Raw genomic sequence first — 17,955 nt, 5'->3', positions numbered from 1 at the left:
ACTTCATGTTCAAACCATGTAATGTCATTTCCGAAAATTTATGACATAATAGAAAAAGATATTAATATTCATGCATGGGTTCATTCCTATTATTGTAAAGTCTCTTTTCAATGTGGGATCCTTAACATGCGTCCCTTCAAGATTGTGGTTCTTTTTGGTCCATTGATCTTAATTGGATGTTCGTTTGAGCGTTTTGGACTCTAATACTATATTAATATTCGTGAGATTTCATCTTAAGATTAATTGACAATGAGAAGATTAATTCATGTTTATTATATAAATTATTATAAAATCGAAGTAGGATCCTGGACAACAGAGTGGAGGAAGGACAGAAAAATCCAAGAGAGAAGCGTACGGAGAGATGGTGGGGGTGGTAGTAGATGGTGGTGTCAGTGCGAAACAAAGAATAATAGGAATTAGGTTGCTGAGGGGTACTACACAATGTGTACTGATGATGCTCTTTTATTTTGGGTGTGTGGGGGAAAGGGATTTGAGGGTTTTGAGGGACATTAAATGAGATATTGAGGTTATGAATTAAAGAGCACATGCAAATTGGTGCCACGCTATGCTCCGTAACAACGACCAAAAGTGCAACTTGGAGTACGATCCACTGGGGAACCACATGCCCATCCATTCACCCGAGGTGGAGCTTCTTCTGCCTTTCAAATGCCCTGCTCCGTCTCTATGTACGTACGTATGTATGTATGGTTATGTCTATGTCGTTGGGAGTCGAGTCGATGCATGTGTGTGCTTTATTGTGTGTGAATGTAGAAAAAGGTAAATATCTATTTGGACTACTTGGGTTTGGGTTGAGTACGATGGTTGAGCGTCCACGTACTGGCTGTACCCACCGTTTCTTTTTCTGGGGTCGATATCAACATTTGTAGTAGCTCATCCAATCTCTGATAGACCTGATCCGAAAAAATATGGTTTTGTGAAGGAAAATACGTAAGGTTGACTGGTGAGTATATTGTGCTCATCCCTATTTAATGTTTGACCAATAAGAAAGATGAATGGAAAGTAAAAGAATTTTTTTCTTAATAATTTATTTTTCTTTCGCTGGGGATGGGTTTTGGAATTTTATAGTCAAGTTTTAGAGGCTGATAAAAAGATAATTTTTTTACCTTTTACGATGTTGTTTGGAAAAAGAAAGAAAGAAAAATTTTAGGGAGTCTATTTGATAATAATTAAAATTGTTTCTTTTATGGAGATTTTTCTTTATTCTCTATTCTAATCTGTTTTCAAATTCTTACAAAATATATATTTTTTTATTTATTGGAAAAACTAACAAGGAAAATATTTGTATAAAACTAAAAGTAAAAATATAGTTATTAACGGGGATGTAGTTTTTTCTTTTATTTTGAATTTTATAAGATTTGATTTTTTTTTTGTAAATTAAAAATATCAAATGAATAAACATTGGTACACGTATAGATAAATATTATCTTATAAAAAATTAAAAAACAAATTTAATTTATATTTGACCTCTTGTAAATGAAGTAAACTATTCGATTAAGATATTATCTAATTAACTTCATGCCAAGTATTTGTTTTTATTCCAGAGAAGAAGAAAAAAACAGTGCCAATTAATTATTTTAAAAAGTATATATTATATATGCAATATATAATAATAATTTTTTTTTCTTTGATACGCAATATATTATAATTATTCCTTAAACATTGGAGATTTTTTCTTTTAATCTTCTATACTCATATACAAATTCACTCTTAATTTCACGCCTACGCTCACAGCTCTATCCTATTACTCGATTTTTTGTAATACCAAATTTCACTCATGTTGAAAATGACAATAGAATATAATTCATTTCAATAAACTTAAAAAGATATGGATAAGATTTGTCTCAAAATTTTAAAGAAGTGTCTCCTTGGCTTAAAAATATGTCACAATCACTGTTGAATATATATATATATATAGTTTCTATATTTCGATAATTATATTTATTTAGTCGTGAACCAAAAACAACCAATTGAATTGTTATGTTTTGAGTTAATCTATTTAATCTTTTCGGTTAACATCATTTTCAACAAAATAAAAATATGACATATCCACTTGAGACTGCTCACTAGTTGTATTTTAGCATGCGGTGATACACAGTATACTAGAAAAAATTTTCTCTTAGCTACGTAAGCTATTAGTCTTATGATTGAGAGTGAGTTTGAACTGTATAGTTATTCTCTCGTTTGTTTTTTTGAAAAATTTATAGATCATTCTCTTTTAATCACTTTTCGTGATGAATTCACATACTCATATGATCATAAATATATAAAAAGTTACCATAAGTTACCATGCAAAATTTTGCACTTTTCTTTTTCTCGAAAACTTTTAGCTTTTGTCATGTTTCTTTTTCTTTCTAGTTCAATGATTATGAGGTATCAAATAAAATCATCGATATTTAAAATAGTAGTATAACTGTATTTGGATTGGTTCTTTAACCATGTTGATAACACGTCAAATTAGCTGATAAAACGAAAGAAAAGCATGCATTATATTATGAAAGGAAATTAAACTATGTGATGTTTGTGAACTATATAACCAACGAGAAATATTTATATTCATAAAGAAGGAGCAAATTGGCGCATGCAATTTGCTACCTAAAATAATTATAAATAAATGTGAATAATTATATTTTGCCAAAAAGGCGAAACCAAAACCAAAAAGCAGCTGGGGGATGCCAGGTAGAAAGGCAACAATAATTTTTAAAAACGGAAAACGATGTCGTTTTGTCCAAAAGAACTCCATTACCCACGAAAGTTTCCGTCAATGCAATCCCACCCAAAGCCCATTTTATTTGACCTAATCCACAGCAGGATCCGACAACCAATGGGAAACCTCCACGTGTACAAAAATTCATTACGCAAAAGCCAAAGGGAGCAAAGAAGAAAGAGCCATTGATCGTTGTTGTTGGATATTTTTCAAAAGGTTTAAATCTCATTTACTTTTTTTTTGACATTTCTTGGTTTCTAATTTTCAAAGTATCTATTTTAATTCTTCAACTATCATATTTATTTTATTAAAATAAATTTTTTTCAAATATTAGTGACTAAATTAGATATTTTGAAAGTTTGATTCTTTTTTTCTTTGAATTGAGAATTGAAAAGGGTTCGAATTTTGTTTTGTCTGGTTTTTGCTTGCTCATTAAGTACTTGGAAGCTGCGGTTTGTATTTAATTTGTTCAAACCACTAAAAAAGAAAAAGAAAGTAGGCTCCATTATCCATCTTTCCATGCTATCGTAAGACAACATATATGAAAAACATGTTACAATTATTAGTTAATTTATACTATTCAATTATTAATTCATTACTTTTTCTAAATACAGACGTGAAGAGTTTCATAGTTCGTAATATCTTTTCTCTGTTTTCTATTTTTTTAGAGATATTTTCATAATTATATATAAGATTTTGAAATTGAAAAACATAAACCTAATTTGTTTATTATAATGTTTTTTTCTATGTATCTTATTTTATTAAAAGAGAAGCATGAGAAACCATGAAAGAAATAGATATTATTGCATGTTTGAGATTATCTAAATCTAGATATGTTTTTCTTACATAATTTTTATTTTAAAGTACGAATTTGTTTTCATTTTTTCAGCCACTCTCTCTTAAAATAGTTTATTTTAGTACAACATGTTAAGAAAGGACCCCTCTTACAATAGTTAATCACTTTTTTTTCACTTAAAACTTGAAAGTATATAAAATATAATTAAATACCCTTAGGTTTGAGGATTTCTTTTTTACATTAATTTTATTTTTTTTAACAATAAGTGCTTACGAGTCAACACCCTTGCCATTAAGAAAATGTTGAACTGAGAAAGTTGATGAGAACTTACAAACTTGGTATTTTAGAGATACCCTAAATCTTGTATGATTGATCAACAAAGTTTGATTAATAAAGCTCTTGTTACGTTATTGTTGTTGTTAAAATGCATCAAAGATAGTATCTGATCTGATCTCTATGTGATGCAGCGTTGTGACGTTAGGGGGCCTCTGATTTCGCACGTGGGAGATCGAGACGCTGCCCCCCGCATTAGTGGTTGGCCCACCACCGGAAGCAGTCAAACGGAGGCGTGAATGCAAGATGCCAGTGGAATGATCGGTTGGATAGAGCAATGTATACGTGCTTCAGGATGAATCGTAAAACCTCTTAGTTTGCTAGACAATTTGGTTTTAACTAATGAATTTCGACACTCGATTATGACGCCAATCAAACGTATCACCTTTAACTTTATCTTCTTCTTTGCTACCACTTACAATTCGACAACTCTTTATTTTTTAAAATACATAAAAAATATTTTTTCTACTCGTCAAAAATTTAACAGAGGGTCTAAATATTTAAAAAAAAACAGAGAGAAAATAAAAGGAAAGAAATCTATTAAAGTATAGATTGGACATAAAAATCAGAAACAGTAATGAGTACGATGGGCAACAATAAGGGTGTCGATAAAAAGGATGTTAAAGTGTGATTTTGGCAAAGATCCTTGCCATTCATAAAGGCTCTCTTGTTTTGTTGGCACCTAAATTTCAGCCAAATTAAAGAAATTCTAGTTAAAGACGATTTTGAGACTAAATAAATTAAATTTTGATCGTCAGTGAAATTAGTAATAAAAGAGGCATAAAATTGAAAAGGAAACAAATGAGTAAAAATGTGTTTGATTCAAATTTTGACCAAATCTACGGAGCTCAACCCTATGGACGAGTTGATGTTCTGGCAAGTAGCTAGGAGACCCGTAAAAAATAGTAAACACTCTTACACTCAAGTCAGTAGCTAACCAATCTATACTCGAAAGATAATATAGTTTCGCCTACTTGAAAATGAGTCGAGAGGTCTCTAGCTGTTGTAGTACATTTTCTATACGGGTGTCCTCCAACTGTTAACTCAGACGTCCAGTACGGAGATTACGATTTCGACTTTGCTTAGATCGCAAGTGGTAGAAGTTGGGGATCTAGGTCGGCTCATCCCATAAATGACTTCTCAGTCGGTCTTTTGGATCGGCTCAGATTCTTTGGAGAGTTTTGAGTGACATTCATGGTTCAATATTATCGGTCTTATTGCAGACACATGGTCGGGGACAAATTGCCCTCCAACAAAGAATTGGAAAGAAAAATTAGGGTGAATAATATTTTTAGTAAATAAAATTGTGGTTTTTTTTTCTCTCTTTTTGGCTTTTCCAGAAAGCTTTTTTGAAAATCTTTGGTGCCTGGGAGTGGCGGTGGCAGTGGGAAGAAATGTGCAGTAGGCAGTATATTTAATTTTATGTGAAGAGAAAATTTTGCAGTAGATTCGGTTGTAATTTTCTCGGGAAACAAAAGGAATTTCTGAAGATTTTGACGATCTTGCTCCACCCCATATCCAATCATGGGCCCCACCTCTCCCGCATCATAATAACCACCCTAACGCCTAACTCCCCTTCTCCATTTTCTTTTTCCTCTTTCTAATTCTTAATTTGCTTTTTAATGGATCCTAAATTCGTAATTAAATCATTCTATTGTAAAAGAAAACAAAATTATGTTTGGTTAAATTATTATTTTATTAATACGAATATGTTATTGGAATAATACTCTACACTTGAAACACAGTTCAATCTGATGCACCCATCAATAAAATTCATTTACTTCAAATGGTACGTATGTTGGTTCAAATATGTTAACAAAATAATGATTTAATAATACAACAAATTTTTTTAGGTTAAAATACTATTTTGGTCGTCTTGTTTTTTTAGCTTTGGTCATTTATCTTGATCTATGTGTTTTCAAAATGTTCATTTTAATTCATGTGTTTTCAATATTTTTACATTTTAGTCAAAAATATTCGTTTCAAAAAGTTGTTATTTTTGTCACTTAATTTTATTACACAATACTACACTCTTGAAATGTAATCAAAGGATTTTGGTCAGGGATAGAATTTTGTGTTAAAAAATTTGAAAATATAAATTAAAATAGTCACTTTTTAAAAGTATAAATTGAAAGTACATGCAGAAAATGAACCAAGTTAAAAATATAGGAATTAAAATGAACTAAAATTAGATCAAAATAGTATTTAAATTTTTTTATTTTCTATAGATGGATTTAATTAGCAATTTTAATACATTAAGGGGTAAATTTGACTCTCTCACATATCTGGGCAGTTTTTTATTTCTATTTTTCTTCCTTCACCAGCCAAAATCCATGGCATCTTTTTGACCTTCAATTACGAATAATGAATTTTTCCTTTTTAGATTTTGTAATCATCCCCAATTTCAAAGGAAGATGTCGAGCAGTGGCTGTCATGTCATGTCAGCTTCTTTTTGTACACGGATTTCCTTACATTTTGAAAATTCAATCCAGATTCTCAATCGACAAATTATTTTATGCTTTTCAAAATATATTTATTTATTTTGTGCTTTTTGTTTTGTTTGTTGGATTGAAATTTAGGTTGGTTGCAGAAATGACCCTATGAAAGCGTGAAGTTGGAAAAAAATAGTAGACTCAATCAAAAAATTATAAAAGTGGTTCAGATGAGATCTTATTCACATCAAATATATTAATAAACCAATGATTTATAATATATTGAGTATATTTTGCTCATTCGTAGTTTAAGTATAATTAATTTAATTAATTAATAAATCACTAAATTTTTTTTTTAAAAATAACATTGTTTTAATTTTTAATTGAAGAAAAATTATCTTCTAATTTTGCCAACAAAATATTAGCATAATATTAACACAGTATTTAAAGCATTTTGCTCCTTTCTTAAAAGTAGGTTAACTTCCTTATCTTTATATTTGTTGTAAAAAGAAAAAAAAACTTGAAATTTTTGTTGTTGAAAAGGCTTACTATAGTTTTCTTTCTTTCTTTAGGATAACAACACAACTAGACATTTTCAGGCACCTAATTACATAGATGTCTAGAAACTCTTGTTATTTATAGATTTGTCAAAATTGAGACCTCTTTGTGATGGGACCATGGAAAAATTACCAAGCTACTATATTCATATATTTTTAATAAATAAATAAAACTCTAAACTTTAAATGCATTGATTAGTTATTATATTTATTTAATTATTTATTAAAATACTATCATTTAATCATTGTTGTAAATATTTATATTAAATTATCATCCATTTTCACTGGGAAATATTACCTCTAAAAATGTAATAATAAATATGATATAATGACATTTATTGAAGGCAATTTAAGGGAAAAAAAACTTATTTAAATCTTGTACATTTGTAAAAATGTACACCTGTGAAATATAATAGAAACAATTTCTGTTTACTTTTGAGAAAGAGCCCAAAAGTTTTTAATTTTAATTATGTGCCCTTAGGCCTATATGGGGCTGTGTATAGAAAAAAGCCCAGAATAAAATTGGGCCATCGTGCAATTATCCGGGCTCAATGCTTGGTTGAGGCCCACCGAGCCCAACAATTTTAAATAATAGCGCATATGAAAGTTTAGTTCAATTATGGGCCCCAAAAGGCATAAAGCCCAAAATCATATTGGACCGACATGTAATTGTCCCGGCTTCGCAAGCTCTGGGAAAGTAATTGGGTGTCTGATTCATTTCCGGCATTCTGAACCCTCCTAAACCCCTACCACCGGCGGAGGGCCTTCAAGAATGGGGAAGAAGAAGCATAAGCGGCCGGAATCAGAATCGGAGGCACTTGACAGAGGCGACTCCGAAGCTCAGCTCGTCAATGGATGTTCTCCTGAGAAGAAAAAGAGGAAGAAGAAGAAGAAACTTGAGAATGAAGAAATTGAGGGGGAGAAGAGGGAACCGGTTTCAAAACCTACAGTGAGCATTGCGGTATCCGGTTCCATCATTGACAACGCTCAATCCCTTGAGCTTGCCACCAGAGTACGCATTTTTTTCTTTTATAGGCGAGTGTTTTTTCGAGTTCCTGCCACTCAGAGGATGATATTTTGTTATGCCTTCTCTTTGAGATACTTGATTTGTTCTCTGGCGATGTCCCAACTGAGTTATGTGATCTTCCCTTTTTCCTTATGTTTCATGATTTTTTTTTTCTCAGTTGGCTGGTCAAATTGCTCGTGCGGCAACCATATTCCGAATTGACGAGGTCTCCGTCTTTCTCTCTTTATTTTTTACATTTTGAAAATGCTGGTCCGATGTTAAAGAAACGTTGCTTCTTATTACATTTGATAAAAATACACTTTAGGAGGTAAATTCCAATGTTATAGGACATCCTTGGAAATGCTCAAGTCAGGAAGATAATTTTTGCGTGTATCAGGTGGTGGTATTTGACAGTGGAAGGAACTCAGTGACTGGCTCGGATACTGTGGCAGCGAACAATTCTGACGAGGATGAAAGCGGCGCTGCTTTTCTTATAAGGATCTTGAAGTATCTTGAGACACCACAATACTTGAGAAAAGCTCTTTTCCCAAAGCACAACAATTTGAGATTTGTGGTCCAACCTTAAATTGCTTGGTTGCTTTAATCAATTAAGTAACATTTCCTGTTTTTTTCCTTCTAATCTTCCGTCTATCGTGAATTTGGTTATAGGGGATGTTGCCCCCGCTTGATGCTCCCCACCATTTGCGCAAGCATGAATGGGGTCCCTATCGAGAAGGTAAATAGGTTCTGTATGTGAGGAGTTTATTGTTGCCTCTTCTGTTTTGAAATTCACTAGAAAACTCGCCACAAAGATTCTCTAGATTGTTCAATTTCGTACTCAAGCATTGTGTGGGTGTGGGAGGGGGTAACAAGGCACTTTCCATTGATATCAGTACACTAAGCATACAAAAATTATAGCTTTAGTTGTGTTAGACCCAAAGATCTTTGTTTTCCTTTTGAACTTTGGGCCATACTACAGTTCCTGGAGATGCATCATCACCTCGCACCAAAACACCAACGATATTGAAAAGTTCTAAAAATAGCAAACTGATAGAAAAGGGTACTGGAAGAATAAGTGAAGCTGGCTTCCGTCATTTGACCTGCACATAACGCAGATGCTTGTGTTTAAAAAAAGACCAGGAACATCTTAGTGGCAATTTTTTAGTCGATTCAGTCCTGCGTCCAGATGAAGAACTTCACTTTCTCCAGCCGAATCAGCCCCTTACCTTACAGATAGCTTTGTACATATCCTCTTTCATGACTTATTTAGTGGCAGCATGATTAAGAAATGGTGATTTGCACTCCCACCAACTCTGCTGAGGAATGGAGAAGCCAAATTCTAGTGTCTACTCGGTTTCTTGGTTTCCTGCCATTAATCATTTCCAGCAACCTTGAGAATTTGTCCATCTCTTTCTCCTACAGATTTCTTCTACTCAAACTTCATTTACTTTTGCTAGTATTTATTTTCCTAAGGTTCCCAATGCCCAAGCTTCATTTCTTCGTTGGTGCTCTAGTTGACTAGATGCCTAAGCTTACTTTTCTCCTAACGTTCTTTCCTTTTTCCCAATGCCCAAGCTTCTTTTTTTTTTTTCCTTTTTTAGAGTCTATAAGACATTGCTAGTAACTTGTTCATCTTCGGGCAGAAAATTTCTTTAAAGATTGTGTCATAGTTTGTGAGAAGTTTTCCGCTCATCATTGATCACTTTTACATCTGTAGCCTGAGAAATCCAAGTTTATTCTATATATTTCAAGAGGCTCCTAAAAGCTGAGTTTAGGGCTAGGGCTAGGACTATATATATTTATATATGTACCTGTCTGGCTATATTGTTGGATGACTTCTCATTCATTATGTTGGTATCCTTGGCTACTGCATTTCTTCTTGTTCACATTACATTTTGGACCTCGTTTTGTCATGTTAAACTTAGGTGTTACCCTCACACAGAGAGAAAGAGCTCCGGATGCTAGAGGAACGCCAGTTGATGTTGGTCTGAGTAAGGTAAAGCTATTTTTTATTATGGCTTCCTAGTTCTATAACTACATGTATCGATAATGAAAACATTATTTTTTTTGGATAAGAAACGATTCATTTCAAAGGAGACAAAAGAACAAATATTTTGGATAATGAAAACAAATTTTCTCCTACATTAAGCGTGAGTGGTGCTAACATGTTGAGTTAGATGGATTGGAAGGTTTAAAGTATGCTAATTCAATTTCTTTGTACCATTTTTAAGTTCAATGCTCCCATCGACCATATATTACTTAAGTAGGTGTTTTTCTTTGGCTTAATAATTGCATTTAAATTATGCAGAATGTGGTAGTTGATGAAGTACTTGAACCTGGAATTAGAGTAACAGTAGCTATGGGAACTGATCGCAATTTACTTGCTGGTAATATCTGATACCTTTTTTAGTACATATTTAATAAAATATGAAAATTGACTAATTTTTCCTCACAGCTAAGCTATAGATGCCTTGATGAGTATTGGCTTTATGCTTGTACTTTTGAGGTCTGCAATATGGTCCAATGTCTGCAAGTATTAAGACAAAACTTGTTGAAACTGAAATAGAACATAGAGACCGAAAACTTCCTATCCAAAAAAAAGAGACCGAAAACTAGAGTTTTGTAACTTTACTACTTTAGCTGCAATGCAATACATCATTAGACAATATCCCATATTTTTTATCTGAAAAAGTAAAAACCAATAAAAGAGTGACTACTGCCAAAGCTTGTATAACTTACTCCTGATATCTAGCAACAACCAGTCGTGTCTCTTAAACAAATACATAATACAGACTTCTAAAAAATGACAAACCAACTTCTATTCTGGATCCCCCACCAAACTTGACTAATCCAACAACAAGAAAGTACTGATAACAAATTTCTAAACAATTATGAAAATGTTTCCAACAATCTTTTCTTTATGCTGATGTTCGACATTCTAACAAGGGTTGACAGTTCTTTTCTGCAATTCTTGAAAGGGTATCAAACCTATTTCAGTTGATTTGATAATATCCTTTGTGCACTTAAAACTAGATGATGGTATATTTCTTCTCCATTGAATGATTGTTACAACATGAGATTCTAACTTCTGGACCCTGTATTAGAGGAGAAATCTTGTCATATATTTATGCATGAATTTGACTTCAAATGGTTGAGGTAGGTAATATTTCAGCTATTGTCTGCCACAGTCATAGTTCGGCTCCCACTTTCATGGGCATTTAAGCCAGTATATAACCTTGTGTAGCCACAACACCATGAAATAATAGAAATGAATTTATGATCATTTTAATGCTCAACTTACGTGTATGTGTCATGCCAATGTGATTATGTCGGAAATGGAAACTAAGATTTGCCGATGGAATTCAAGATCTTAAACTTGATTTCTCCAGATCTACCCCGCCAGGTTGCCTCATCCTCAAGGCCTGTGGAAGAAGGACTTTATTGGGGTTATAGAGTGCGATATGCTTCTTGTCTGAGTGGTGTATTTAAGGAGAGTTCATACAAGGTATCTGATTATACCTCTCGATAAATCTTTTTAAATTTAATATCATATTCTTAACATTTTGTTGTTTTATTTCAAGGGTGGTTATGATCACGTGATTGGCACCTCAGAGCATGGAATGGTCGCTAAGTCCTCAGAACTAAAACTACCCTCTTTCAGGTATTTTACTTTAGCCACCCCCATGTGACCTGGATAGTTTGTTTCTAGCTGATACCTTAAGCATGTCATTTCTAGTTGATTTCTCGGTACCTTTATTCATGGCTGAAATTATCATCTGTAGTATCATTTGAACTATATTGGCAAGGTTGAACTCTGCCAACTCTGGAGAATTTTTTCTACCCCCTTCACGACATCCAACAAACTTATAAATTACAATTGTGTGCCTCTCTATATGCTTGCCTCCATAACATCATTGTTTGTAATGGAAAAATGTGTCCGAGAGGGGCTTTTAAGGAAGCAACAGCGTTATAGGCTTCTTGTCAATTAAATGTATAATGAGCCTCTGTCTTGTGCACCTTATCATAGTTCAAAAGGCAGTGTAAAAAGGTTCCATTTTTTTAACTAATACACATTTTCATACATGGGTAATTCTCTATCCGAGCCATTCTAAGCTGCAACTCTTTGGGCGATTGTTCTATTTGACAGGCATCTTTTCTGGTCCCGCTTTCTTTTTTCCATCATTAGTTGACTGATTGCTTAAATTTGCAGGCATCTTTTAATTGCCTTTGGTGGACTTGCCGGCTTGGAGGAGAGCATCGAGGAAGATAACAGCTTAAAGGTGTCCATGTTTAAAATGGTGTTCTTTGTTTGGGTTACTCCAGTCTCCAGTTCAGAACTGACTATATTCTTGCCATTGTTTTGATCTGTCAGGGTAAAGATCCTCGCGAGATCTTCTCTTCATACTTAAATACATGCCCGCTGCAAGGAAGTCGAACAATTCGAACAGAGGTACTCCCCCTATTCCCATCTCCTCTGTTTTCTTTTTCTTCCCTACAAATTTACTGATGCATACATGGGTGGGATTGGTGATTAGGAAGCAATATTCATCTCTCTCCAGTATTTCCAAGAACCGATAAGCCGGGCGATGCAGGTGGCAGCAGATTAGATTAGAATGTTCAGCTTCAAAACATGTGTTGTAGAATCTTCAGAGTTCATGATCATCATGTCAATGAGCTCTCCCGCTGAACTTGGCAGCTGATTCAGTTTGTGTTGTAATTGTAATTTTAGTTGTCCTGGAAATTTGGGACACTTTAATTAATGTCTTGTTTTGATTTTCTAGGCCTAGAGAATATGGACAAGATTTTTAGGGACGGAGGAAACATATCCACGATTGTGGGTAATTGAAACGGTCCCATTTTCATCACAGCCAATGGTGGGAGTCTGGGCTTCCAAATTTTTTTATAATTAAGTAATGATAATTTGAATTTCAAATTTAATGAAATATATTTTCAACATGAATAACTCAAAATTAGTAAATGATTATCACATGGGCCTCAAAATTTTCAAAATCTTAAAGGTATAAATGTCATGGTTTTTAATTCAAAATATAAGTCCAAGTTAACCAACAAATTTTTTTTTTATGCTTTTCAAAAAAATTAAGTTAAAAATACATCTAAGATGTATTTTTTGTTTTGTTAATTACTTTTTAAAAAATCTTTTAAAATGTAAGCGAAAAACTAGTTTTTAAATTATTTTTTTTAATTTAGTTAAAAATTAAAATGTGAAAATATATTAAAGAAATTTTGAAAAATTAGGCATAATTTCTATTTAAAAAAAAAACTAGAAACAAAATAATTTTAAAAAGTCTATTTTCTAAATAATTTTATGCTAATATAAGATAATATAATCGTGTGTTATAGTAGCAGTAATAGCCGTCAATATAAACCTAATTTAATTCAACAATAATTAGCACCTGTCTCTGGTGAATTAAATCTTCTAACTTTGTGCTAAAAAAAATTAATAATAGGGTTTGTGAGATTACTCCATCCACTTGAAATAGAAAATATTGGCTTCATGATGAAAGGACTTAGATTGCTCCAAATCAACATAAGCAAAGGCTTTAAAGTCTTCACTGAACTACAGAGCAAGATCCATGACAACAAAGAAAAACATACAGTTCATTACAAAAATTCCTATTATCACTAGTCTCCACATAACGACGACAGCGAAAACCGAAAGAATCCTACAACTACAGGCATCTATTACTATGCTGCTCGTCGAAATTGTCGAAATTCCTGTTGATTGGGGCTAGATTAGATTCAACACTTAGAAAGAAAAATGAAAAGTCTGAAACTAAAACAGATGCCTCTCTTCAAATACTAGTCTAAGAGACAAATCTTGCAACTAAACTACATCAAAGTGCTCATAAATACAGAACCTCTAGTTCTCTTGAGTAACTTCAAGGTTCTTTAGTTTCGAACCCAATTCATCTTCGTCATTCTCATCCTCTACAGATTCCTGATCGTCGCCATCTCCACCTTCAGGATCATTTTCATCCAAGGGCCCGAGAAGATTCGGACACTTCTTGAAAATATCATTCACCTCATCAATGCCTTCATCAGAAATGAAATTTCCATTGATGTTCAGCAACACAAAACCAGGCTTCTGAACCAAAGTTTGAGCCAAAACCCGAGCCCCTGCTCTCCTTATTAAGTTGGTGCTCATATCAACTTCCTTCAGGTTGCTGTGACCTTCCAATGACTTACTGATCTGGATGGTTCCCTCGTCCTTCAGTTCATTCTCAGACAAATTCAAGCTGGTTAGATGTAGCTTTTGTGCTATGCAAGCAGCTAGTACGGAAGCAGCTTCGGCTGTTATGTCGTTCCCAGCCATCTCCAAAACTTCGAGTGCAGGAGCAGTTTCCTTGAGTACATTGGCTATGGCAATTGCACCTTCATCTTCCAAGTTCAGGTAGCTCAAATACAATTCCTTGAGATCTGCATGGTATGAAAGAGCTTTACTCAGAGCAACTCCACCCTCCACTCCAAACATGTTGTCCCGCAGATCAAGTTTCTTCAATCGGGTACACATCTCGAGTGCTATAGATAACGCGACTCCCCCCTCAGAGTCTATCCTTGTAGAGGAGCAACGAAAATCTTCCAGTAGAGGAGAACGCTTAACAACTTCAGCGATAGCAAGTGCACCTTCATCGCCTGTCATATTATTATGAAATTGAAGGACCCTAAGCTTCTCCGTCGAAGGAATCAACTCGGATACCGCCTGGGCAGCTTCCTTGGAAATGCCATCATTCATCAAGTAGAGCTCCTCTAAACAAGTTTGGGATTTCAGAAGAGAGCCAAAAGCTCTAACACCCTTCTCACCTAAGGCATTGTTTGAGAGGTTCAGGGACCTCAATATGCTGCCTTCTAAGGCATCTGAGAATATTTTCATGACTTCTAGAGCTTCCGACTCCGGTCTTCCTGCAATAAAATCAGAGAGGTCCACTTCTTTTAACTGATCCTTTAGGGATGCCAGAATGGGCTCAGTAACACAAGCTGCTTCTAAACCAAAGCTTCGATTGCTAAAACATATCTTGGTATAAGAGTTCCCGAGCTCTTTCAAAGGCTTAAGAAGTTCTTCAGCTTCCTCTGCATCGATGAAGTCTCGTCGACCCTTTGAAATGTCAAAACAGGTTTCACGAGGAGCACTAATGACATCAGATCCAACCTCCTTGTCCTCCTCGACTCTAGGACCTCTCTTAAGAACCTCGAGAAGAAGCCTGCTACATTCCTTGGCATAAAGTTGCACAGCAGCACCTCCATCACCATCAGGCTGTTTCTCGTAATTCTGATTAGCTGTAACAAAAGCAATATCTTCAATTCTCTTCGACTCATCTGTGGCCTCTTCCTGACTAAGAGTACCATATTTTTGGGTGAAGAAGGATTTGCTGGTAAGGTTATTAGTCATCCGATCCACAAGCATTTTCCTAGTATTTTCACTAGGAGGCCACAACTTGATAGAGAATGGCCTACGTTCGGAATTTGTGATTACAGAGTCCATTATCAAAAGTGCTCAAAATCCAGCTGCCTACAGCAGGTAAAATAAAATGAAACTTAGAATTATAAGGAATATAAGAGTTTTGAAAAATAACACAAGTGTGTAGTTCTCTAGAAAACCTTAGCCACTACGTAAGAGAAAGACAAATTATATGATATACAAGTCATGAATCAAAAACCCAGTGGACTAACATATTATACTTATCAGCACACAAGCACAGCTCAAAGAAATTTTCTTCATTTCCCATTTTTTTACTTCCACCAAGCAATCAGCATATCGTTCCCGTAGTCCAATAAGGAGCAGCAAGAAGGAAGAATATAAATTGGAAGAAGAATGGATAGTAGAGGCAACAAATATTCAACTTAACTTTGTAAAATACAAGATAAATAAGCAAAGATCCAGTAGGTTAACACTGAAAGTAGAGTGTTGGCAAACCATTTCTAGCTAACCCCATTTCTCCCTCACAATAAATCGAAGAAAGAAGCAAGAAATGCTCACTCAACTCCATATCAGAACAAATCCATATCCAGCTCTGCCAGAACTATTCACTTCAAAACTACTTCATATTATCCCAAACAGGAGAAACTACCGCTAAATGTCAAATGCACTAGAAGTAAGCCATAGAAGGAGAGTGTCGAATAATATTGTGGGTTTTTACGATCAGACTCGTTCAAGAACAAACAAAGAACAACCCCATGAGAGAAAACCATACATTGGCAACATCTATCATGGATCTAACGCAAAATAAAGCTTCACACACTTAAAAATGAAATAGAGAAGAAAATGGAAGCAACCCCAGAAGGCAAACAAGCAGCAAAAAGAGGGGAAAGAAGAAAACCCTAGTCATGGAACGAAAAGGGAACAACAAGAGAAGAGAAAAGAACCGTTCTTCACCTGCTGTAGATGGGAAGGAGAGACTGAGAAGAGGGAAAGTGGGAGAAGAATTTGGAAATGGGAAATTTGGATTAAAAGTGTTAGGAGGCGAATGGGGAGTGGCTCGGCTTTCGAGGGTTTGGGCTGCGTTGCGTTAGCGCTTAGCATCCAAATGGCTGGAGCCGAACAGAGCAGATTGGCAAATTTGAACTTTCAGATTGCCCGGTTTCGATTTCTGCAAATTTTCTTTTCTCTTTTTTTCTTAATGTTTTTCCAACGATATATTCCTCATTGTTTGGGCGGAAATAAAGAAGATTCTTAATCCATCAATACTCGCTTCACTTAGTTTTTTTTAGCTGCGAGTGTCTCGATCGGGCCAGTTTGAACACACTTGTCTTACAGGCCAACCACCCGATCCTGCTATATTTGTTGTCGAGAAACATATAGCTATTATAGGATTTGAACTCATTCGTTATCAATTAACTATTTATCTCTTATTACCAATGAACTACCCAAGACGGTTATTATTGAAAGTTAAAAAAAAATACAATAATATAAATTTTATTAAAAAAGGAAGTAATATGTTGTGGCCAGCTTAACAATAAGATCACAAATTATATCTACAACTATATTTATGGAGTGTATCCTAAAAATTGTGATTGAAAAAATATTTTAAAAAATAAAATAAATAAAGATGAGCCAAAACAATCATTTTTAAACAGTAGAAGATCAAAAAAATGGAGATTCCAATGTAGATTAACTAAAATAAGATTTAAATCAATTTTTAAAAATTAAAGGACTGACTCTATGATTAAACTTATGTATTAAAAAGCAGAATTAACTGGAAAAAAAAAACAATAGTAAATACTTTTGCTTTTGCATGAATTTCCAATTATTTAGAAAAACATATTGAAGTATATTTGCAATTATTAAAAGCACTGGGAAAAGCCAATCATATAAAATTGGACCCATGATGCTCCAGGGAGGATATGAATTATCATGAAAATAAAAAAAAAATGAGTGTACGAATCACGTGGGTAAGTTTAGAAATTTAAAATCACAATTTGAAAATGTAATATATGCATGTGGTGACTCTGAAATATATTTTTTCTTCACTTTTCAAAAAATAATAATAATAAATATATATATAATTTTTTTTTCCCAACAAACTCAATCTCTTCCATCATTTCTATCATATCAAAATTTCTTTTTCCACATGATTAATATCATCATTTTTTTAATTTTGATTCTCTCTAATGAATGCAGTAAATAATTGTAGTTACGAGTTTGGTGGATTCATGCACTCCCTTCTAATTAATCATAGTTTTTAATTTTTATTTAATCTTGCACTTCTAAAATGTCTATCTCACTCATACTTTAATTAAAATTAAATTGACTACAAATCTCAATTGATATTTTAACCTCATCAGTCTAGCTCAGGTCAGATCCAAGGTCAATATTCAGTCTAATCCAATCGTTCCATAAATTAGATTGGATATCAATATTTATTTTTTAAATTGGACATGCGTTTGAGTCGAATTTGAATGGTTAGACTAACCATAAAATATAATATATATTATATATTATATATTAATTATATTATTAATTAGTATTTAATATGGCTTTTTTGTGTCATTTTCATTCACATATAATATTCGAAAAATAACAAAATACAATTTATTTATTAAGGATAAAATAACTACAAATATTATATAACAAAATTTATTGATAAATA

General features: G+C 33.6%; 2 protein-coding genes across 2 annotated transcripts; one reads left to right on the top strand and one right to left on the bottom strand.

Annotated features, from left to right (window-relative positions):
• The first annotated feature begins 7,534 nt into the window (after positions 1-7,534).
• LOC111009468 (methyltransferase C9orf114 protein) lies at positions 7,535-12,716 on the top strand. The gene is made up of 11 exons (XM_022282554.2): positions 7,535-7,855; positions 8,028-8,075; positions 8,247-8,423; positions 8,519-8,585; positions 9,775-9,845; positions 10,158-10,236; positions 11,239-11,354; positions 11,431-11,510; positions 12,060-12,129; positions 12,222-12,299; positions 12,385-12,716. Exons 1-11 carry the CDS (start codon positions 7,616-7,618, stop codon positions 12,454-12,456), a joined length of 1,098 nt encoding a protein of 365 aa, XP_022138246.1. The 5' UTR covers positions 7,535-7,615; the 3' UTR covers positions 12,457-12,716.
• Positions 12,717-13,341: 625 nt separating this feature from the next.
• RANGAP2 (RAN GTPase activating protein 2) lies at positions 13,342-16,471 on the bottom strand. Its single transcript, XM_022282491.2, has 2 exons — positions 16,242-16,471; positions 13,342-15,377 (listed from the first exon to the last, which is right to left on the bottom strand). The coding sequence occupies exon 2, from the start codon at positions 15,348-15,350 to the stop codon at positions 13,731-13,733; it is 1,620 nt and encodes a 539-aa protein (XP_022138183.1). The 5' UTR covers positions 15,351-15,377; positions 16,242-16,471; the 3' UTR covers positions 13,342-13,730.
• Between the last annotated feature and the right edge of the window lie 1,484 nt (positions 16,472-17,955).

Source organism: Momordica charantia, assembly GCF_013281855.1.
Source record: "Momordica charantia cultivar OHB3-1 chromosome 5 unlocalized genomic scaffold, Mcharantia_2.0 BLBB01000005.1, whole genome shotgun sequence".
Taxonomy (NCBI): Eukaryota; Viridiplantae; Streptophyta; class Magnoliopsida; order Cucurbitales; family Cucurbitaceae; genus Momordica; species Momordica charantia.
The sequence above is the reverse complement of the archived record's forward strand: the minus strand, read 5'-3'. Positions and strand labels throughout refer to the sequence as shown.